At 41.6% G+C, this 24,686-nt stretch overlaps 1 protein-coding gene across 2 annotated transcripts in view; it reads right to left on the bottom strand.

Moving 5' to 3' along the window:
* The window catches only part of SGCG (sarcoglycan gamma), a 606,007-nt gene extending 584,172 nt beyond the window's left edge, over positions 1 to 21,835 (bottom strand). For both annotated transcript variants that reach the window (XM_077484022.1, XM_077484023.1), the window contains exon 1: positions 21,619 to 21,835. In XM_077484022.1, coding sequence (XP_077340148.1) covers positions 21,619 to 21,666 — 48 coding nt within the window. In that variant the 5' untranslated portion in view covers positions 21,667 to 21,835. The remainder of the gene's footprint in view (positions 1 to 21,618) is intronic.
* Positions 21,836 to 24,686: the final 2,851 nt, after the last annotated feature.

Genomic DNA, 24,686 nt, shown 5'->3' with positions numbered 1-24,686 from the left:
GGCATTCTCAATTCCTTGGATATCTTTTTATATCCCCTTCCTGTTTTATATAGTTCAACTACCTTTTCCCACAGATCCTGACAATTCTTATGCTTTCCCCATGACTCAGAATCCAGAAATGTCAGTGCAGCACTGGATGAAAGATGCAAGGGTCTGTTAGGAGTCCAGAAACACATTTCATTTTTACACACACACTAATTACAAGCAAACAGATCACAGGTGAGGATGGTTAGCCATTCAAACCCCTTTGTGTCAACTTGTGTGCATGTTATCAGGCCAAAATCACCAGGGTATGTAAACTTTTGATCAGGGTCATTTGGGTAGTTTCTGTTGCCATTATGATTTAAAAAGAGTAACCACAGTTGATTGATAATACATGGCTTCAGCCAAACACTAACCATGAGTGAAAAATGTTTTTGTGTTATTCATATTTTCTGAAAAATGGTCTTTCTTGGCCATTCATAAATTCTGCTAGGTGTGAAAACTTATGAGCACAGCTGTATCCATCATTATATTTGTGCACCAACCCAGGAGGCTCTCAAAATTATAGTTAGGACTGCAGTACACTTAAGTGCCGTAGCCACTGCAGCTTACACATGTATTTGCAAATGTGTGCAAACCAAACCCCTTGGTTTTAATGGAGGAGAGTCCGCCGGACAAATCGCCCGTGTGCGCTCCGGCGGACTTTTTGTTTTCAAAAGTCCGGCGGACTTAGAAAGAAGTTTTGACTCAAAATTGTCCGCCGGACCGCCTGTCTGTGTGCTAGTCCGCCGGACTTTTGAAATGAACAGACTTGCCCACACCCAGGGAAAAGTCTGTTCATTTTGAACGTGGCTCCAGGTAGACGGGACTCTTTAATAAGGTGGCCCCCAGATACCGGCCCCCCACCCTATGTGAATGAGTATGGGGTACGATGTACCCCTACCCATTCACCTGGTGAAAAAAGTGTAAATAAAAAAAACACAAGTTTTTTTAATAATTTATTAGACAGCTCCGGTGGTCTTCTCGCTGGACTCCTCCGCTATCTTCTGCTCTTTTGCAAGCTCTTTTAGTAGTGGAGGAGCCCGGCTTTCTTCTTCATTGTCACCGCCCGGGGTCTTATTCCGACTTCGGGGTCTTGTCCCGCTCTTCGGTTCTTCTTCTTCTCTACCTCAGCTATCTTCTTATAGCTCTTTTACTAGCGTTGGCCCAGTCTTCTTCTTCTTATGACACTCTCTCTGGTCGCGATGGCAGGGACGCGTTATGCATCGACTTATAGAGGGACCAGGGGCGGGGTCACCGGGTGATGTCACATGGTGACCCCACCCCTTATGATGTCACAGTCCCGGAGGATGCGGCTGCGACAGAAGATCGGGCCAACGCTAGTAAAAGAGCTATAAGAAGATAGCGGAGGCCCGGCAAGAAGAACTAAAGAGCGAGACCCCTGAAGAGAGGGACAAGACCTCGAAGTCGGAAGGAGACCCCCGGATGGCGGCAACGACGAAGAAGGAAGCCGGGCTCCTCCGCTAGTAAAAGAGCAGAAGATAGTGGAGGAGTCCGGCGAGAAGACCCCCCCAAGACGGGAGAAGACCACTGGAGCTGTCTAATAAATTTATTTTAAAAACTTGTGTTGTGTTTTTTTATTTACACTCGCTTGTCCCCACCCCCTTTCCTGACCGGCCGGGCTGCGTGCTCGGATAAGGGTCTGCTATGGACTTTGGGGGGACCCCCACACTGTTTTTTCAGCGTAGGGCTACCCCTTTAAATCCATACCAGGCGACGGGGCTAGCGAGGTGTCAATCTCACCGATGGAGGTGGCGACATTCCCTTCCTTCGCTAGTCCCGTCTAACTGGATCCACGTGAACGGACTTTTCTCCGTGTGTGGGCAAGTCCGTTCATTTCAAAAGCCCGGCGGACCTCAGCGGCAAAGTCCGGCGGAAAAGTCCGGTCGTGTGTGGGCAGGTCCGCTTGTTCGGAAAGTCTGGCGGACCTCAGCTGCAAAGTCTGGCAGTTTGTCTGCCGGATTAAGTCCGCTGGATAGTCCGATCGTGTGCAAGCGGCATTAGGGTCAATTCTGTTTGTTGCAGGCTGGCTGGTAAGTGAGCTGGGAATTTTCATTTGTTGTTTTTTGACTTTGGCCAACATGATATGAGCAGTTATGTACATTTTCTTACTAGAGGATTCACTCTAAGCAGCTTTTCACTCCTATTGCTAATCTACTACCTGCATGTACCTGTAGGAATTTGACAATTTTTGCTAATTTGAAGGTACAATAAAATTAATATTTTAGGGCCTGGTGGGCATCGTGCGCAGAGATAAGCACACAACTCTCTGACCTAACTGCAAGTATAAACTAAACCTTATAGTTTTCTTATTATTGACAAATTAACCCCCACATAATATAGTAGGATTAAAGGGGCCATGTGTCCAAAGGCTGCTAAGATATACAACAATGCATTTTGTACTTACAGCCACTAAATGTATGAAGAGACAGCAAAGTCCAATCACAGCCCAATACAGGAGATAACCAAACTTTTCATAGAGCTTTGTATTTTATTAAAGAGGAGTTCCAGTCATTTGTGTGTTTTTTTAAAAGGCAGTAGCTACAAAAACTGTAGCTGCTGACTTTTAGTAAACACACACTTATCTGTTCCACGGTCCAGCGGTGCACTCTCCCCAGCAGTTTTCTTCCTCACTCTTCCATCGGCGGTGCCGGCATCACTACTATGGACACTCGGTTGTGACAGCTTGCAGCTTCACAGCCAGGTGCCCTCTGCGCATGCACGACCGGCACTGCATTCTGTGATTGGTCCAAAAGTCTTCTAGGACCTATCCTGTGTCCCAGAAGACTTTGGGAGGGAGGGGAAAGGATAACATCAACTTCCGATTGCCTAAAGGTGACATGAACGGAAGTGGCTGCGGGTGCCTGTCAAAATCGGGTTACCTGCCCCCCTCCCCAAAAGCTCAGTTTCACTATTAGGAACTGGGAGGAGGTCTTAAAGCGGAAGTTCACTTTTGGGTGGAATGCCGCTTTAAAGTGGACCTTTCCAGATTGGCTAAAATTGCCCAGACTTTCTCCCCTTTTACAAAACAATAACTGTTAGTAGGTGACGTCAAGCACAGTGATGCAGAAATAAGGGGTGATGCAAGTATAAATCAAACTTTATTTTTTTTGCAGGAACATTTTACTGGATTTGACGTCACCGATCTTTCAGGAAGATTTCTGGAAAAAGGAGAGCAGGCAAAATCTTGCCAGAATACATTCCATTACAAGAGTCTTTTTGTAAAGTTGCAGCAGCTCTGTACTTCCCAGGATCTACGTGAAAGAAATGTGACATCATCCTCACCTAGGCACTGTGGGTGAAAATGGGGGTAAGGGAAGTATAAACCCTAACTTTTTTCTTTACAGGTTAAGTTTTACATTTTACTCTACTAATATAGTAGCTGATTTGTGAAGGGTGAGGGGGCTGTGTAAGTGGAGCTTGAATTTTACTGCAAGGTTCTCTCTCTTTTTCCTAAACCTAAAAAACAATTGAGTCTACAAAAGAACTCAAACTGCAAAAATAACAGCTTTTGGCACCACCTAAAGGTCCTTTGGAGAACTGCTCTACATGGAAACTGGCCTATGTATTTTCTCTAGCTGTTCCGTAAGAAAGTTATTAGATTCACACTATAGCATTATAAAAAGATTGCTTTTAGCATGTGTGGTTAATGGACTTTTATTCCGCATTTTAGATACATCTTGCAGCATTAACAATTATGCAAAAGCTTGAACTCTTGTTAAAGTTGCGCGCTACAATAAAGTACTTTATATAGTATAAAAAAAAAGTATAAAATACAAATCAGCGCAAAGAGAGAACAAACAAAAATAAATGCAGCTGAACACAAAGATTTTTTCACATAATCCAAAAGTCAATAATATACAAAGGAGTGCAGTGCAATAAAGGGCTCAAAAAAAAGGCCTTGCAAATCCAATATAAAACTAGAAAAATGGAAGGTGGACTAACAGCCCCAGCAACAAAGGATCCCCGTGAGAAATGTCAATGTAAGGGTGAATTTCCCTCCACCTCAATCACGCTTGCTTCGCTCACCTCTGGTGTGGACCACTGAACTAACAGATAGTCAACAACGCATGTCGCATATGGTTATATCTTCCAAACGAAGGTCCGGATCAACCGATCTGCATTCCAGAGATATAGTGGTAGGAGAGAAGCAAAATCTAAGCGCACACTGATGATTTCTAAAAAGACTTTATTGATAAGCAAAATGGCTACTCAAAAGGGCTTCATTACAACAGTGCATTTAGGAGAAAAAAACACCATGAGCATGGAGATCCAGTATGACAGCCAGCGGGTGTATAGCACAGTGTATAGAGGTGAATGATGTGGAGTATGTTATACAGCACAGTGTAGAGAGGTGAATGATGTGGAGTATGTTATACAGCACAGTGTAGAGAGGTGAATGATGTGCAGCACAGTGCAGCACAGTGTAGATGGTGGAGTGGTGTGCAGTACAGAACATAACATAAGACAAAAAAAAAATCAAGAAATTGGTTTCTTAATTGCATAATTATACCACATTATACACAGAGTTAAACATCAAATGTGATATCTTTGCAAAAAAATAAAGAAAGAAATAAAAAGTGAGAAACTACATGATGTTTCAATAGCATAGTATGTAGGATTGCACTGATGAAGTTTTTTGTACTGGCGGGTACGAGTAACGATACTTTCGGTCATCACTCCAGTGTAAACCCAGGCTGAAGTCACTATGACATGAGCAGTTGGAGAAACTGCATGTGATTCAGACAGGAATCGCACCGCAGTGCAATTTGAGACCAGTCATTTTGTATGGGCTCAAATTGCACCACAAAGGTATTGGAGCAGGCACCGGAGAATTTGCACAAGTACGAGTAGTTGTGCAAATGCGTAGTAATGGTACAACCCTAATAGTGTGCATAATATAATATAATACTAAATTAATACTATGATAGCAAAAAAATAAATGTAGCAGCTTGCCAAACCCCCTGTACATTCCTATTAATAATGTGTGGCTTCACTACTACCAGTAAGTGCCTAAACTTTGCACAGATTGAGCATCAAAGGAAGGAGAAGCACTAGAAACGTTCTGTTATGTACAGATACTTCTACATGCCTGCACTCCATGCTCTTCAGCAGCTTCATTTATTTGGTTGTTAATGTGACATAGACATTTAATAATGTGCATTTTTTTAAATGAGGGCAGCAATGGCGTTTCTGTTATGACAGGTTTTCTTTAAGGCCTCATTCACACCATGGTGCAGAGACGTCAGTTTTTCTGCATGTGTTCTACAAAGCCCCAAAAAAAAAAAAAATGTGCCCTGTTTACACCACAGCTTGCAGATTTTTTCTGGGCAGGAATCTGCAATGTTATGTATTCTTCTGTGTAGGAAAAAAACTCACAAGACATTAGCATTGGTGTGAACAGGGCACATGACTGACATGCATGAAAACTGATGTCAATATGCATAAAAACTGAGGTAAACGGATGTAAAACTGAGGTAAACGGATGTCTCTGCAAGTGAAATCTGCGCAGTTTTCCCACCTGTTTTCATGCATGTATTTAGTCCAATGACTAAAATTCTTCCAAAAAAGATGATAAGCAAAATCAGTCATTTTAGGATGCTATTTAATAATATTCTATAACATACAGACGAGTGTCTCCTGACTTTATACACTTTGCTATTTGCTGTAACCGAGCAAATGTGATGTGTTAATAGGAAATGGATATGTATCAAAGATTGCTACGTCTATATAGTGACATGCAGTAGGCAGTGGAAAATTCTGCCTGCCACCACATATCTCATTGACAAAAAAGTAGGCTACTGTGTTAGGCCCCTTACACACGATCAGCCTGTTTTTCAGGTGGATCCGAGCGGGCCACCCATTGACTTCTAAGGGCAGATGGACCTGTCACCCGCCTGCTCAGTGGGGATCAATGGAGCGATCTGCCTGCTCAGTGGGGATCAACGGAGCGATCTGCCTGCTCAGTGGGGATCAACGGAGCGATCTGCCTGCTCAGTGGGGGATCAACAGAGCGATCTGCCTTTCAGAGGGGATCAACAAAGCGATCCGCCTGCCCAGCAGAGATCAACAAAGTGATCAGCCTGCTCAGCGGGGACCAACGGAGTGATTCCCCGCTGAGCTAGCGTAGTCCGTCCAGCGGATCCGCTCCACATGAAAGGGGCCTTATACTCCTTTCTAGAGCTGCACAATTGTCAAGAATCATTATCGCAATTTTTTTCCCATTGCGATCTTGACTAAAGTGTTTCACCATTCTTGGTGTGCAAAGAATTCTCTCTGTTCATCTGAAGCCACAGCCATCAAAAGAAAGGAAGGAAAAAAACGGGCAGTCTGCCAAGAAATACAACATTCTTTATCAGTTGAACTTAAAGCAGAGGTTCACACAAAAATTGAACCTCCGCTTTTCAGAACCCTCCCCCCCCTCCGGTGCCACATTTGACACCTTTTAGGGGGGAGGGGGGTGCAGATACCTGTCTAAGACAGGTATTTGCGCCCATTTCTGGGCATAGATTCCCACGGGAGTCTATGCCTCTTCCTGTACACACAGGGGTCCCAGAGACAGCACAGACCATTCTCATTGCGCTGCGCGACTCACGCATGGGCAGTAGAGAACCAGGAAGTGAAGCGGCTTCACTGCCTGATTCCCTCACCAAACTGAGCGATTGCTCGGCTTCGGTTGCCGACATCGCTGGACTCCAGGAAAGGTAAGCGTCCATTTATTAAAAGCCAGCAGCTGCAGTATTTGTAGCTGCTGGCTTTTAATTTTTTTTTTTTAAGTGGACTCCCTCTTTAATTATAAACATTGTAACAATTTGTCAATGGAATAAACTTCCTGTGTAAGTGAAAAAAGTTTAACCACTTAAACACTACACCTTTTTCTGAGATTTGTTGGTTTTAAGTTAAAATAATTTTTTTTTTTTGCTAGAAAATTACTTAGAACCCCCAAACAGTGTATGTATATATATATATATATATATATATATATATATGTGTATATATATATATATATATATATATATATATATATATATATATATGTGTGTGTGTGTATATATTATATATATATATATATATATATATACACATACACACTGTTTGGGGGTTCTTTATATTTTTATTTATTTTTTTATTTTTTAGTAGACACCCTAGAGGTTAAAATGTTGGTTGTTGCAATATTTTATGTCACACTGTATTTGGACAGCGGCCTTTCAAATGCATTTTTTTGGGGAAAAAATTACTTTAATGAATAAAAAAAAAAATAATATTGTGAGATAATCGTGTTCTTTTTATTCTAAGCAAAACAATTGTGAATCTTATTGTGGTCAGAATCGTACAGCTCTACTCCTTTCTAATAAATCACAAGACAAACTCCACCAACTGCCAAATTCATACAGTCTTTACAAGGAACAGGCCCCAGTAGAATTTCAGAAAAACTGTATTCTTTTCTGTAAAAATAAAAATAATTCTAATTCGGGCCGCCGACCATAGGGTCACAATGCCTGCAATGATGTGTGTGTAATAATTAAAAAAGTTTTTTTTTCCTGTTGATCAGATCTAAATTGGGTATAAAAAAAAAAACTTTCATGAACCTACATGTTATCTGACATGATGATAAAGAGGTAAGGGGTGGGCACAGACAAATCATAACCCCCATTGAGGATCAATGATCTTAAAGAAATACTGTCATTTTACCAATGCATGGAAAGGTGCAGTCTCTGTGAAAAGGCCCCCTGTGAGTCCCCTATACCTAACCTGCACTCCGCCACAACTGACTGGCTGATTTGGTGAACCAGGGGAGAAGTGATGTAACAGTGCTTGGGCTTAGTGATTGTCCAGGTACCTTTGCAGGGGAACAGATCATAGCAGCTAAAAGAGAGTACAGACACAATACGGTTGATTTACTAAAGGGGTATAGCATAACCACTTTTGAAAGTGATTTTTCATTTACTCAGCTCACTGAATGAGGTAAAACTGCACTAACATCAATTATCCAATCATGTGTAAGGAAAGTTTCTGTTTTGGCTATTCTTTGCTATAGTTCTATCCTTAGTACAGTATTCTTGTAATATGAACCAAGAGTTCTAAACAATGGGCAGGAATAAGTAATGGGCCCAGCAGTAGCTGTTCATATTTAATAATGTTGATAATGATCCAGTTGGCTTTCAGAATATAATGGTCTACTTTAAAGTCCATCTATTGTTAAATGTGCTCCATCTAATGATGTAATTCTGCCTAGCTTATGGTGCATGAACACAACAAAACTACAAAGTATCCGAAACGCATAGGTATTGCATTTCTCCATTATTATCCACACACATTCATCAGCCTGATCATTCAAGCTTGATAAGAAAGTGAATTACCTGCAGCTTATTTACCTAATTTGCATGACTAACTCCAGAGAACGTGCCGACCATCTATTCATGGAACTCCCACACTGTTTTCTAATACAACAAAGACCTTTCTTTACAAAGCATTAACACACACATAAAGATTCAATTTTCCAAAGTCATTGCCTAAGTAATGCCTGGGATTTTACAGAACGTGAAACACTGAGTACAACCCAGGCCCGGAATAAATCCAAAATATCAACAGATCATCAATACCTCAAGTTTAAAGCACACATTTGCTTTATGGATCCACAGTGGGCAAGAACAAAAAAAGGATAGCACAGTGATATCCCAGGTATGTATACCCAAATATATTTTTAGTATGTTTGTCATCATACCTTTTTTTTGGAAATCTTTTGCAGTTTCTTACCCGGAGATCTTGCCACTAATGGATTTTTTTTTTTTGCAGGCTGACAGCACCCCCAAAATAGTAGCAGTGTTGTCAGTCTGCCACGTGGGCTCCTTCAGTTCAGCCTTGGGCGGCCTGTCATATCTATCAGATTGGCAGCTCAATAGGACAACTAATGCCGCGTACACACGTAGCAGACTATCCGGCGGACTTTTCCACCGGATTGTTTGATCGTGTGTATGAGGCATAACTGTGAGGAAGGGGCTTAGCATTGTCAGACTGCAACATTACTAGCAGGATCTCCAAGGTACAACAAAACGATTTGCTTAAAAAAAACTGTATACAGCGAGGCATGATACCAAACATACTGGAAATTAGATTTATAATTTACATATACAGGGTGTCCCAAAAGTCTCTATACATAGGGAAAATTACCAAACTCATATCAGATTTTATATTATAAAATATTAAATTACCAAGAGGTGATCAATACATATAGAATATTTTGGACATGTTTTTTAATGAACATTTTGTAAATAAAGGTACATTCAGCTACAATTTCTCATTTTCCCCTATGTATGGTGACTTTTGCTGGGACTGTGTGTAAATCTGGTAAGCCAAATGTTGGCTCTCAGCTTGAAGTGACCTGGCGGCTATGCTGCCAGTAACAGCTTCGCCCTTCGTGCACCCCTCCGCATCCCCAGGTTTTGTGCGCCCATTAATGGGCCCAGGACAAGCATGGTGGGTGCCACCAAGTAGAAGGGAGAGAGACCAACGAATGTCCTTTTTGTTGGTGTCCCCTTCCTGTTACAGACCCAGAAGCATTGTGTAAAACGTCACTTCCGGGTCCTCATGTCACTTTATCCAATGCAGTTCGGTCTGCGCTGCATTCGAGTCACTGGAGGACAGGTGAGACATTATGGGTCTTTTAGATCCTTGATGTCTCATTAAAGAGAACCTGCTACCAAAAAATGCATGAAGAAAGTTTTTTGTTTTTTTAAACAAATATGTAAAAAATACCCACGCTGGGAGTGCCTACGTGCAAAACGTTAATTGAAATACACGTTACATATCTCCGCATACGCTGGAGTGAGATCAATAATTCTAGGCCCATTACTCATGGTTAACTCTAAACTGATGCCTGTAGGGACTTTAAAAAGTGTTGCTTATGGAAAATATAGACTACTACCTATGGAAAATATAGAGTACTAAAGTTTGTCGCTATTTCAAGGGCGCACATGATTTCAAGACTTGACATGTTGGGTATTTCAGAGCAACCTCAGCTTTTATATTTGATCAAAAAATTGGCTAATATATTGCATTTATGTGTTCTTGTTCTTGAAACCTTAGCATTGTGCAAACAATGACGTTTTTCCCTAAAATCTCATGAGATTTCATGAAATATTGCAAGATCTCAACTTTATTTGTAAGATAAATATAATCCACTGGTGATGTAGGGGGCAGCTGTAGGGCCAAAGCAATATTACCAGTGCCTTGGGACTGGCGGAAGTACATGATTAAAAATTGTATGGAAAAAAAAATAAAAACAGATTTTTTACAGAAGTAATTGGTAAGCATTCAGAACTGCATGCAATCATGTTTTTTTCTGTTTTCAGGGAAACGTCTGCTTTAATGGACCTTTCCGCACCTCAGTGCATGCATTTTCATGTATTGCATTAGCCAGTTCATTCACAATTAATATGCTGTAAACTCCTTAACCCCTTTCCATCCCGACCATTATCATATGACATCCGCAGGAGGGATCTCCCATCCTGGGTGGGCGTCATATGATGTCCTGGGCTTCCTGGCCATCTGGGGGTTGTGCACGAGCCGCTGGCAGTGTGCTTGCGCCCCCCGCTGTGTCACTCTGGAGCTGATGTGCGTGCCCGGCTGTCATGATGTCTGCTGGGCACCCGCGATTGCCCGTTAACAGAGCAGGACCATGGATCTGTGTGTGTAAACCTGTCAGGTGAGAGGAGACCGATCATGTGTTCCCAGTACAGAGGAACACCGATCGGTCTCCTCCCCTTATGAGTCTCCTCCCCTTACAGTTAGAATCACTCCCTAGGTAACACAATTAACCCCTTGATCACCCCCTAGTGTTTATCCCTTCCCTGCCAGTGACATTTATACAGTAATCAATGCATTTGTATAGCACTGATCGCTGTATAAATGTAAATGGTCCCAATGGCGTCAAAAGTGTCTGATATGTCCACCACAATGTCGCATTCATGATAAAAATCGCATATCGCTGCCATTACTAGCAAAAAAAAAATATAGAAGAATACATATCGGCCTAAACTCAGAAAAAAATTTAAAAAAAAAAAACAAACAATGGGATATTTATTATAGCAAAAAGTAAAAAATATTGTGTTTTTTTCAAACTTGTCACTCTTCTTTTATTTAAAGCTCAAAAAAATAAAAACTGCAGAGATGATCAAATACCACTAAAAGAAAGCTCTATTTGTGGGGAAAAAATTATAAAAATGTCATCTGGGTACATTGTTGTATGACTGCGCAATTGTCATTCAAATTGCGACAGCGCTGAAAACTGAAAATTGGCTTGGGCAGGAAGGGGGTGAAAATGCCCTGTATTGAAGTGGTTAACACATGAATATTTGAGTCATGCTGCATTTTTTTGTGCAGAATTTTTCAATCATTTCTTACTATGGTCCGGATTTAAACAAATAGAATTATTCAAAATATTTTTTTTTTTTTAGAAAAATATGATTTATTACATAATAATATTTTGCATTTGCCTCATTCATCTGAAATTTACATATAAGAGTCAAAGCAGTGAGTCATCGGAGTGATTCCTTTTCACTCAGCATAGTTCAAGGTTTCAGGGCTGACTCACCAGATGCTTTCCAGTACATTTTTAAACTGCCTCAAAACTTGCATGCGCAGTCTTCTACATGTACGGTATTCCAATGATCCTAGTTGACATCAGTGCAGTCAGTTCCAGTGTAGTCAACAAAAATAGAACCTGCTGCATTTTTCATCTAGAATGCATTTGGAATGTAGCAAAAGGCATGTAAACGTACGAGAACGCACACTTTGCTGAATTAATATAAAGATTTTTCAAGGGTCCAGTTGAAGAAAGAAAAAAGAAAAACGAACTAGAACAAAGTGAAAACACATCAAATACACATGTAAACATGTATAAAAAAATGCATCTCGAAAACAAAACTTGTAGTGTGAACCAGCCTATGAACGCTTCCCGCTAACCTAGCGCATATATGCGGCCTGATGCATAGCTTTGCCATCATGTGACAGTTGTGACTGCCAATCATAGCGGTCACATGAATGTCTGTCTCCGCCTCCCAGCATTTAGTGTTAAAGGGCGGATAGAGGGGGTAATGTTTACATATGCGCTATCCTATCTTCTTCCTCGCAGATCAGTCGGTGGCGGTGGTCATTCATTGGCCGGCACCAGCTGATCGGCTTGTGCTGTGACTAATCACATCGGCTTGGGCTGTGACTAATAACGACACAAGCGGTGAGCCTCCTACCCGGTAGAGCAGAGTCTCGTATATATGCGGTTGGCAAGTGGTTAAACTGTTTTTATATAATCCATTTATTTTCAGCACGGATGTATTTTTCTGTTTCTCTGCAAGGCAGGAAATAAAAACCAGCACATCCAGTAGTGAAAGTACCACACAGTACACACAAACACTGCTTAAGCACACATTTAACCCTTTGCTTGCCCCTGATGTTTAATCCCTTCCCAGCCAGTGTCTTTAGTACAGTGACAGTGCATACAGTAGCCTGCTCGGATTGGCTTTGCGAGTCAGAGAGATGTGGGCTGATGATCTTACAGCCTCTGCCAATCAGAGCAGGCTTTGTATTCATTAACAGAATACATTGCTCGCCATGATTGGCTCAGCACGGTATGGCTCCAGCTCCAGCAAGAAGAAGGAAATATAGGGAATATGAAGTCTCGGAAGGGGGGGGTCGTCTTAAACAGTGAGCATAGGCAAAAACTGTAGAAAAACAGTAAAATTAGGGGATCATCTTATACGCCCGGTCGCCTTACACACCGGAAAAATACGGTAAGCTTACCAAAAATGTAGCATAAAACATATTGACCTAGATTTTTATTTTTACAATTTTTTTATTGGATAATGGATATGTTTTATAGCAGAAAGTAAAAAATATAGTTTTTTTTTTTTCCCAAAATTGTCAGTCTTTTTTTTCTTTTATGGCGTAAAAAATAAAAAACCCAGCGGTGATCAAATACCACCAAAAGAAAGCTCCATCTGTGGGACAAAAATGACATTTCATTTATATACAGCCTTGCATGACTGCGAAATTGTCATTTAAAAATAACGCAGTGCCGTATAGCAGAAAATGGCCTGGTCATGGGGGGGGGGGGGTAAATCTCCTGGAAGTCAAGTGGTTAAAAACTGGTTAACATTAAAAAAGAACACTAATCACTCCTTACTCATGTTGCCCACAGTAACTTAATGTAACCTTCTGGTGTAAAGAGAAGTATAAATGGCTGGTTACCATCAGTAAGGACATTATTCCTTTGTACCGAGGCCTGAAAATAATCAATGAAACAGTAAAAATGAAGGTGAAAGGAAAACCACTTTTGCTCTCATTTTGATAAAATACATATAATAACAAAAAAAGTGTGATTTCCTAATTTAATGGTATTAAAAAAATGGATACACTTCAGTTTCCTAAAATTGTCAAACTTCAATTCAGATCTTACGTCTTCTAGCATGTCAATCTGCAGGCGTTCTGAACACGGTTTGCAGGCAGAACGCTTTCAGAAATCGAATTTCCTGCTTATAGAATTGGCTCTCCGCTGTTCTCCAAAGTCTGTGCTGATCTGTAAATTCTAAGCATCCCACTGCATCGGGTATTCCATTGTTGGGGAAAACCTTCTAGGTTCATCCACAACTAAAAGAATTGGATTGCTCAGGTGATGAGAATGAATCAGAAATCAATCGGAGGAAGGACATCAAACAGCACTTTCTACAGAACACAGATAGGGCTCATTTAGTTTAGCAACCCCCTATAAAAGGCATTACGCGATGGATTGCTTTTCAGAGGGCATTTGATAGGTGGTGACATAACACCTTCTCGCTGCCTGTTTTAAATCAAAAAAGCCTGCACCAACGGGTCATGGAGCAAAGCATTCTCTGACTGGATGAGGTGGAGTGGTAGGGAGGCGATGCCACCCTCTCCACCTCATCCAATCAGAAAATACAAAGCATTTAACGAATGGCTGAGCGGCTGACCTCCTGTGTTCACAATGCAGCCGCTCTGCCCTGGACCCAGAAGCAAATGAATATGACTGGAGTAGGAGTCTCTACTACAATGATTTCCAGCTTCCAGGGTCATCATCCAGGTATGATATATACATACAGTAGTTATATTGGTCAATGTAACTATGTATAAAATATACCATGCCTGGAATTCTTCTTTAAAACCCCCAAAACATATATATTTTCTAAAAGCAGACACCTTGTAGAATAAATGCTGGCAGATTTTTTATGTTTTTAATGTCACATGATAAATTTCACTACTATTTATCAAATTTATATTTTCAGTATTTTTAGTGCACACAAAATAATACTCACTTTATTTCCTAAAATATAAAAAAGTTGTGCCAAATATGTCAAACTTCAAAACTACACGTCCGTGAAACAGCAGCGAACCCCAAATTATCCATAGTTGATATGTTTGTATGTATACGATTGTTTGGGCAGATGCTTTTAAAAGATGAAATTGTCGTTTTTTGTTTTTTGTTTTTATTACTATTAAACTTTCATTTTTTGAACATTTCTTTATTCTTACCACAAGGGGGCTGATAAGCACAGATGTTCACTGATCTCCGGCCGCTCCATCATGATGGGCACAGGCACTCAGGAAGGACACACGGTGGAAGAGGCACATTACTGAGCATGTAGAGGGTTACAGTGGTTGTTAAGCCACTCTAAACCTGTATACACCATCAGTGATGTCTCCTATTGCAGTGTCACCCTCTGCGTGTGATTTAATTTTAAAAATTTTTTGTAAATACGTAATTTCAGAGCCTAGATCTGTGATCACGTAACCAGCTGGCTATATCCTCTCCTCCTCTGACAAATGCAGTGGGTGGGGCCAAGAGTGCCCCACTGACGTCAGTCAGGAGGGAAGGAGGGGAGAGCCAGTCGGTCATGTGATCAAGGAGCTCGGCTCTGAAATTAGGTATTTACAGCATTTTTTTCATAAATCACACACAGAGGGGAACACTGCAATAGGAGACAGCCCTGATGGTGCATAAATGTTACAGTTATTTAAGCAGCAGGAGTGGAGGGGGTGGGCACTGTCATTAGCTAACAGGCAGGGAGGGGAGGGGGAGGAGGACACAGGAGCATAGAGGAGACAGATAGCAGGGTTGTGTATGATGGAGGCATGTAAATTGACCACAGTGTCAGGGCTCAGTAGCCATGATACACTGTGGTCAGTTTACATGGTGGAGGGTAGAAACTGTCAGGATCAGTCAAATTGTTTAGGTGTTACAAGGGGCTAAATGACAAAGCACAAGCATTGTGTCAGATAACATGCATTAAAGGAGCAGGGTTAGGCTCCCAGAAGCTTGCCGAGAGGCTGAGTCAGGTGCAGGTCCAGGACCATATTGTCGTGATCTTTCCCCAGCCTGAACTGGCTCTGTGACGTCAGCCGACTCCTCTAGAAATATCAATACAACCTAATATATAAATTAGAAAGCAATGTACAATAGGAGGTACCATTACACCCAACTTACAAACACAGCAGGCCATGGTCTGGGAATGTGTCACGGGTTATGGACAGAACATTTTGACACAATTTAGATACCCTGTTTCCCCAAAAATAAGACCTAGCATGATTGTCGGTGATGGCTGCAATATAAGCCCTACCCCCCAAATAAGCTCTACCCTGCTTCCTCGAAAATAAGCCCTACCCTGAAAAAAAGACCTACAAGGACTTTAACTAGGGCTTATTTGGGGGGTAGGGCTTATATTGCAGCCATCACTGACAATCACGCTAGGTCTTATTTTCGGGGAAACAGGGTATGTCATTTTACACTCATACTGCGGGTGCTGAGTAAATGGCAACATTTGGAAACAAATCTGCTTTGAGTCCTTCAATTGTCATTTCTGGACCCACAGCAGAAAGCCATTTGGAGTTCAGGGTTTGCAACCCTGCTCTGTGCCTGGACACTGGAAATTATTACTCAAAATCTCACCAGTTAAGCTGACCATACATTATACAATTTTCTTATTCAATTTCCTTTAGATTTACCTTCAACTATGTAGTGCAAGAGCCTGCCTGATTGCATACAATTGGAAGTGTTTGGGTTTGACCTCATATTATATGGTTTTGGTAAATCTAAAAAGGAAAATTGTATAATGTATGGCCAGCCATAGACTGTGTTCAGTATTGGATAATACTATGACCCTGAACACTGCCAAACTCAGTACAAACATTGTGATTTTATCTTTCTAGGGGAAAACTGCTCAGCAAACCACATTTATAAAGGAGAAATCTTTCTTTTAAAATCGTTAATTGTTTAATTTAGTTAACAAAACCATTAACGGCATCTGAACTGTAATTTAGTTCATAAGGATCCATTTACAATCCACCAGTACGTTATTCCGTTTTATTCAACATAACAGAACAAACAACCAGTCAGGAATTTATTGCATTTATTTTAGACTAGCTAAGGGTGAATTATTATTATTTTTTATTATGAGCTACTGTGCTTTGTAATTTACCGGAATTAGACTGACAATGCCTATTTTCTGGTTGCTCACAATCAACAATGCCCATTACCCAGTGACCAATAATCAACAATGCCCATTACCCAGTGACCAATAATCAACAATGCCCATTACCCAGTGACCAATAATCAACAATGCCCATTACCCAGTGACCAATAATCAACAATGCCCATTACCCAGTGACCAATAATCAACAATGCCCATTACCCAGTGACCAATAATCAACAATGCCCATTCATTGATGGCCATTAATCAACCATGAACATTCCCTGGCAGTCAAAGATAAACAAACAATGCACGGTTTTTTTTTCCCGATTTTCAACTTTCAACAATGCATATTGTCTGGTGGTCTATGATCAACAATGCCCACTCCCTGGTGGCTAACAACCAACAATGTCCATTCCCTTGGTGGCCAACCATCCACAAAAAGCATTCCCTGATAGCCACCAATCAAGAATGCCCATTCTCAGGTGGCCAGTTATCAACCATGCACATTCCCTGGAGGTCAATGATCAACAATATCTATTCCCTGGTGGCCAAAGATCAGCCATGCACATTTCCCTTGAGGTTAACAATCAACAATCAAGCTCACCACCCTCCTGCATATGTCTTCTATGGATTTTACATTACTATTTGTCTGCCAGTGGAGCGTTGAGTCCCCTGCTAATTTAGTGAGTGATTTGTGTTGCTCAGTACATGCCTACAACCTATCAGTAAGTACACAACACCATCCTTGCAATAACTACATAACACTTGGCAATAAATACAACAAAAAAAAAAAACTAGCGATAAATACACAACACCTAGCCATAAGTACACATGGGGGTGGATTTACTAAAACTGGAGCACACAGAACCTGGGGCAGCTGTGCATGGTAACCAATCAGCTTACCTTTCCTGCAAACGGAGCCTCCAGCCTGGGCCGTCACGGCTCCCCTGATACTCTGGGTATTCAGCCTCCTGATTGGCCGGGACGAGAAGATAACATTGAATGAGTTCAGGGGCAGTTGAAAAACCAACTGCCTTTGAACGTCCGTCTAGCAGCAGCAGTGTACATGGGGTCATAAGATGTTAAAAAATGTTAGTCATATTATAATTTATTTTAAAATAAATCGTTCTATGAAGGTTGAGGAGGCGGAGCTGAACTTTGGGGGGGGGGCGGAGCCCTTGCACCCCTTATGGACCGGCCGCCACTGAAGTCCAGCACATAGCAGTAAGTGTGTAACACTGAGCAGGAAGTACATATAACCTCGGTAAGTACACAGCGCCTGGCAGTAAGTACATAACATCTAGCAATAGGTACACAGCACCTAGCGGTAATTCCACATTAAGCAATACATAACATAACACCTAGCAGTAATTCCACAACTCGGAGTAGTAAGTCCAGCACATACAGTGCCTTGATAAAGTATTCCTACCCCTTGACATTTTCCACCTTTTGTCATGTTACAACTAAAAACGTAAATGTATTTGATTGGGATTTTATGTGATACCCACACAAAGTGGCACCTAATTGTTAAGTGGAAGGAAAATGATACAAATAAATATGTGAAAAGTGTGGAGTGTTACATAGTAGGTGAGATTGAAAAAAGACACAAGTCCATCAAGTCCAATGTGTGTGATTATATGTCAGTATTACATTGTATATCCCTGTATGTTGTGGTCATTCAGGTGCTTATCTAATAGTTTCTTGAAACTATCGATGCCCCTCGCTGAGACCACTGCTTGTGGAAGGGAATTCCACATCCTTGCCGCTCTTACAGTGCATTTGTATTCAGCCCCCCGAGTCAATACTTTGTAGAACCACCTTTCACTGCAATTACAGCTGCAAGTCTTTTTGGGGATGTCTCTACCAACTGTGCACATCTAGAGAGGGACATTTTTTTGTCCATTCTTCTTTGTAAAATAGCTCAAGCTCTGTCAGATTGGATGGAGAGCGTCTGTGAACAGCAATTTTCAAGTCTTGCCACAGATTCCCAATTCAATTTAGGTCTGGACTTTGACTGGATCATTCTAATACATGAATATGCTTTGATCTAAACCATTCCATTGTAGCTCTGGCTGTTTAGGGTCGTTGTCCTGTTGGAAGGTGAACCTCTGCCCCATTCTCAAGTCTTTTGCAGACTAACAGGTTTTCTTCTAAGATTGCTCTGTATGTGGCTCCATCCATCTTCCCAACAACTCTGACCAGCTTCCCTGTCCCTGCTGAAGAAAATCATCCCCACAAGATGATGCTGCCACCACCATGTTTCACGGTGGGGATGGTGTGTTCAGGGTGATGTGCAATGTTAGTTTTCCGCCACACAGAGTTTTGCTTTTAGTCCAAAAAGTAAAATTTTGGTCTCATCTGACCAGAGCACCTTCTTCCACATGTCTGCTGTGTCCCCACATGGCTTCTAGCAAACTGCAAACGGGACTTCTCATGGCTTTCTTCTTGCCACTCTTCCATAAACTCCAGATTTGTGGAGTGCACGACTAATAGTTGTCCTGTGGACAGATTCTCCCATCTGAGCTGTGGATCTCTGCAGCTCCTCCAGAGTTCCCATGGGTCTCTTGGCTGCTTCTCTGGTTAATGCTCCCCTTGCCTGGTCTGTCAGTTTAGGAGGACGGCCATGTCTTGGTAGGTTTGTAGTTGTGCCATACTCTTTCCATTTTCGGATGATGGATTGAACAGTTCTCCATGAGATGGTCAAAGCTTGGGATATTTTTTATAACCTTTAAACTTCTCCACAACTTTATCCATGATCAGTCTGGTGTATTCCTTGGCCTTCATGATGCTGTTTGTTCACTAAGGTTCTCTAACAAACCTCTGAGGGATTCACAGAACAGCTGCATTTATACTGAGATTAAGTTACACACAAGAGGACTCTATTTACTAATTAGGTGACTCCTGAAGGCAATTGTTTCCACTAGATTTTAGTTAGGGGTATCAGAGGAAAGGGGGCTGAATACAAATGCACGCCACACTTTTCACATATTTATTTGTAAAAAAGTTTGAAAACCATTTATCATTTTCCTTCCACTTCACAATTATGTGCCACTTTGTGTTGGTCTATCAACATAAAATCCCAATAAAATACATTTACGTTTTTGGTTGTAACATGGGGGTATGAATACTTTTTCAAGGCACTGTAGCAGTAAGCACATACTGTAGCACTTAGCAGTAAGTAATAACCTCCGTACGTTCACAGAACCTAGCAGTAAGTACCAAACTCCTAGCAGGAAGTACACAACACCTAGCAGTAAGTACACAGGGCTTATCAGTAAGTATGCAGTACCTAGCAGTGACTACATACAGCTTGGTAGTAAGTACATATCTAGCAATGAGTACACAGCAATTAGCAGTAAGTCCACAACACCAAGCAGTGAGTACACTTAGCAGTAAGTCCACTTAGCAGTAAGTCCACTTAGCAGTAAGTCCACTTAGCAGTAATTACACCTAGCACTAAGTCCACTTAGCAGTAAGTCCAGCACCTAGCAGTAAGTCCACTTAGCAGGAAATCTCCCTAGCAGAAAGTACACCTAACAGTAAGTCCACCTAGCAGTAATTACAATTAGGAATAAGTTCACTTAGCAGTAAGTCCAGCACCTAGCAGTAAGTACACCTAGCATTATGTCCAGCACCTAGCAGTAAGTCCAGCACCTAGCAGTAAGTACACCTAGCAGTAAGTCCAGCACCTAGCAGTAAGTACACCTAGCAGTAAGTCCAGCACCTAGCAGCAAGTACACCTAGCAATAAGTCCAGCACCTAGCAGCAAGTACACCTAGCAATAAGTCCAGCACCTAGCAGCAAGTACACCTAGCAGTAAGTCCAGCACCTAGCAGTAAGTACACCTAGCAGTAAGTCCAGCACCTAGCAGTAAGTCCAGCACCTAGCGGTAAGTACACCTAGCAGTAAGTCCAGCACCTAGCGGTAAGTACACCTAGCAGTAAGTCCAGCACCTAGCGGTAAGTACACCTAGCAGTAAGTCCAGCACCTAGCGGTAAGTACACCTAGCAGTAAGTCCAGCACCTAGCGGTAAGTACACCTAGCAGTAAGTCCAGCACCTAGCGGTAAGTACACCTAGCAGTAAGTCCAGGACCTAGCGGTAAGTCCAGCACCTAGCAGTAAGTACACCTAGCAGTAAGTCCAGCACCTAGTGGTTATACACCTAGCAGTAAGTCCAGCACCTAGCGGTAAGTACACCTAGCAGTAAGTCCAGCACCTAGCAGTAAGTCCAGCACCTAGCAGTAAGTCCAGCACCTAGCGGTAAGTACACCTAGCAGTAAGTCCAGCACCTAGCGGTAAGTACACCTAGCAGTAAGTCCAGCACCTAGCGGTAAGTACACCTAGCAGTAAGTCCAGCACCTAGCGGTAAGTACACCTAGCAGTAAGTCCAGCACCTAGCGGTAAGTACACCTAGCAGTAAGTCCAGCACCTAGCGGTAAGTACACCTAGCAGTAAGTCCAGGACCTAGCGGTAAGTCCAGCACCTAGCAGTAAGTACACCTAGCAGTAAGTCCAGCACCTAGTGGTTATACACCTAGCAGTAAGTCCAGCACCTAGCGGTAAGTACACCTAGCAGTAAGTCCAGCACCTAGCAGTAAGTCCAGCACCTAGCAGTAAGTCCAGCACCTAGCGGTAAGTACACCTAGCAGTAAGTCCAGCACCTAGCGGTAAGTACACCTAGCAGTAAGTCCAGCACCTAGCGGTAAGTACACCTAGCAGTAAGTCCAGGACCTAGCGGTAAGTACACCTAGCAGTAAGTCCAGCACCTAGCAGTAAGTACACCTAGCAGTAAGTCCAGCACCTAGTGGTTAGTACACCTAGCAGGAAATCCCCCTAGAAGAAAGTCCACTTAGCAGTAAGTCCACCTAACAGTAAGTCCAACACCTAGCAGTAAGTCCACCACTTGGCAGAGAAGCAAACTATAGGCTCGCAGTCCAGTCAATGAGTGAGTAGTAGGACTCACCTAAAGTCCCGGTAATATTAGTAGTAGGAGGAGTAGTAATAGTAGTAAAACTAGCAGTAATAGTATTAGGACTCACCTGAAGTCCCGGTAATATCAGTAGTAGTAGTATAGTAGTAATAATAGCAAGACTCACCTGAAGTCCCGGTCCTGTCAGGGAAATGGAATCTGTTTGTATATTCATTCCCAGAGGAATGGCGATCCCGGGACTGGCTGGGCTTCATCCAGGCAACTTTTCTCAGTCCTCGCCCTGTCGGGGTGTCATGAGTGTGTGTCCTGCCGGGGTGTGATCACTAGAGGGAAAGGGAGCAGCCCCAGCCATGCACGGAGTGAGCGGGCGGCTCCGGGAGAACACAGCTGTATGAGGGGAGCGGAGACATGAGTGAGAGGAGCCCGCTGTTCTACAATCAGCGCAGCCCGCTAATCCCTTTAGATGTGTACATTCCCCAACGTGGCCGCTAAGTGGCGCTGCTGCTTATTCATCAATCAATTGCTTGGTTACGTTGTATCAGATGAGATTCCAGCGCAGCCCAGACTCACCATAGGGGAGAGGAGAGGGTGTGACTGAGACCTCCTGCAGACCAATAGACAAGTGTCCCTGTACTGATTACAAAGCTTTAACCAATCATCTTCACACACAGCAATATAATATCTCTAGCACTGACCATGCTAGAAAGTCTATGATTTTTGAAATGTATATAGTTTTTATTACACAAATAGAGCTTTCTTCTGGTGGTATTTGATCACCACTGGGTTATTTATTTCTGTGCTGAAAATGAAGACACCAACAATATAAAAATAAATAAAAAATAAATATATATTAAATAAAAAATAAATATAAATATATATATATATATATATATATATATATATATATATATATATATATATATATTATTTTTATTTATTTTTTACTTTCTGCTATAAAACATATCCAATAAAAAATAATTAAAAATCAGATTTTCTCATACATTTTTGACAAACAACATCCCAATAAGTCACTATTGACTGGTTTGTTATTATAGTATAAAATTACTGTTTTGCGTGAAAGTTATAGCATCTATAAACTATGGCAGTGATGGTGAACCTTGGCACCCCAGATGTTTTGGAACTACATTTCCCATGATGCTCTGGCACTCTGCAGTGTAGTGGAGCATCATGGGAAATGTAGTTCCAAAACATCTGGGGTGCCAAGGTGCGCCATCACTGAACTATGGTATACATTGTTAGGAAATGCAGAGTTACTCTTTAGATATTGTAAGGAAATTTAGAGTTACTCTTTAGGTCTATAATGTTTTATAAGATGTTTTTCATCTCACGCTAGCTCTTAGCTTGTGCAAATTTTACCAGAAGTGCTAAGGCAAAGTGTGAAGCAGGATGCGTCTGCGGTTAGACATTTAGTTGCTGGACATTAAGAACATATATTGTGTGTTGAGAACATTGGTCTCAAGCCAAGGTGATAAGGTCAAACATTGTGATGTTGAGTCTGTCTCTAGGCAGAAATACTATGAATATCTTTTAGGTTAATATTAATTGTATAACATAATGCTTGAATGTGATTGGTTGTTCATAGGGCCTTCCCCTTATATGACCCCTTTTTGTTTATTGCATATTATTCAGTGAAGCCGGAATAAACCTTTGTATTCTCGATCATCCACACCCTGTGTATGGTGTTTTCATTACCCGACCGGTCAGAGAGTTTTTCCATTGACCATCAAAGTCCAGCTTGAGCACAGGAAAGAGGGGCTGAGATAGGATAACCTTTCAGATTGGTACCCGAAGTGGGGTGCATTTGAACAGGTAAGCTTTCTTTAAAATTACTTTTGTGAGAAGTATTTTTGAACAGCTTACTCTGTCAATGTTGCACCCTGACATGTTATAGATCTCAGAGCATGAGAATCATCTTTGCCTGAGACACAGGGACGTTGAAAGGCAGCTTGCTCAAAAGGGGACCTCGCTAGGCTGGCCAGGATCCCAGGTAGTAATATAAAAGGGATTGAAAACCTTGTTTTCAACCAGGAGGACTGGTCATGTCAATGTCAGGACCTTGTCCTGAGTATTTATTGGCAGGACGCTGCCCCGACTGTTTAACAGGCCTATTATTTGTGTATAAAGGATCAAAAACCTATTTGGTTGCTAGTGTTGGTGGGGGTTAATATCACAAGGTGGGAAAGGGACCTTTGTTCCATGAAGGAGTACTGCGGATACAGACATTAAGGTTCAATATACATAATCATTATTAATTTCAAGAAGGTCTAACTGTTAAGGGTGTTAAGAGTAAAATTGAATTTAGAACTGGTGAAAAATTTGTGGTTTGCTCTAAGTCATTGATTGTGTGTTCTGAAGCTGATGTATATAAATAGAGTCATAATATAAGTTAAAGTATAAGAATTAACCATGGGAATCTGTCGGGAAAGGGAGGTTCGGAAGGTAAGCCGGATCAGCCCACTCCCTTAGATTTTTTGTCTGGGAACGATGGAAAACATTATACTGAATCCTTTTGGAAAAACATATTAACTAGAGTACATGCTCTACAAATTTCCAGGCTAACCAAATGAGGGCCATGTTCTGCAGATGAATGGGAGGAGGTTACCAAAATGTGTGGGCAACATAAACAGTATAATTATCCACCCTTCCCTTATGATAGAGGATATATGATTGAATGTTATAAAATATGGTCTAAAGCATTGAAAGAATATAGAAAATAGTTCCCTCATCCCATAGAAAAGCCCCTTTAGGAGCCAATATTCGCCTCGGCCCTTGACCCCTATGGCCGCCACCAGTTGTCTTAATGACCCCCGTTTTATCACCGAGAACTGTACCAAGGGCTGCTCAATGGGAATAAATGGGACAGATGTCACACATGAAATAACTGAACCACTTCAAGTGTCAGACTTGCAGGATAAACCCTTAACCAGTGCCATCCTCACTGATTGCCCCTTATGTCTAATTGGAAGGGACCTTATGTCCTCGTTGAGGATAAGCATTGAAATTGACACACAGGGAGGAATGACTGCTAAATCGGTGACATGTGACTTGACAATGCCAAAGAGAAGAGACTTGATATTTTACTTTATAACAATGAGATTCACCCAATATGGGCAAAGTCCAAGACAGATGTAGGACATGTCAAATGTACTCCCTATATCCTGACTTTCAAACCTAACATTATACCCTTCTTTCAGAAACAGTATCATCTTCATG

The sequence above is a fragment of the Lithobates pipiens genome, unplaced genomic scaffold (genome assembly GCF_037356315.1).
Source record: "Lithobates pipiens isolate NorthernLeopardFrog02 unplaced genomic scaffold, aLitPip1_a1.2 Scaffold_16, whole genome shotgun sequence".
In the NCBI taxonomy this organism is placed as follows: Eukaryota; Metazoa; Chordata; class Amphibia; order Anura; family Ranidae; genus Lithobates; species Lithobates pipiens.
The sequence above is the reverse complement of the archived record's forward strand: the minus strand, read 5'-3'. Positions and strand labels throughout refer to the sequence as shown.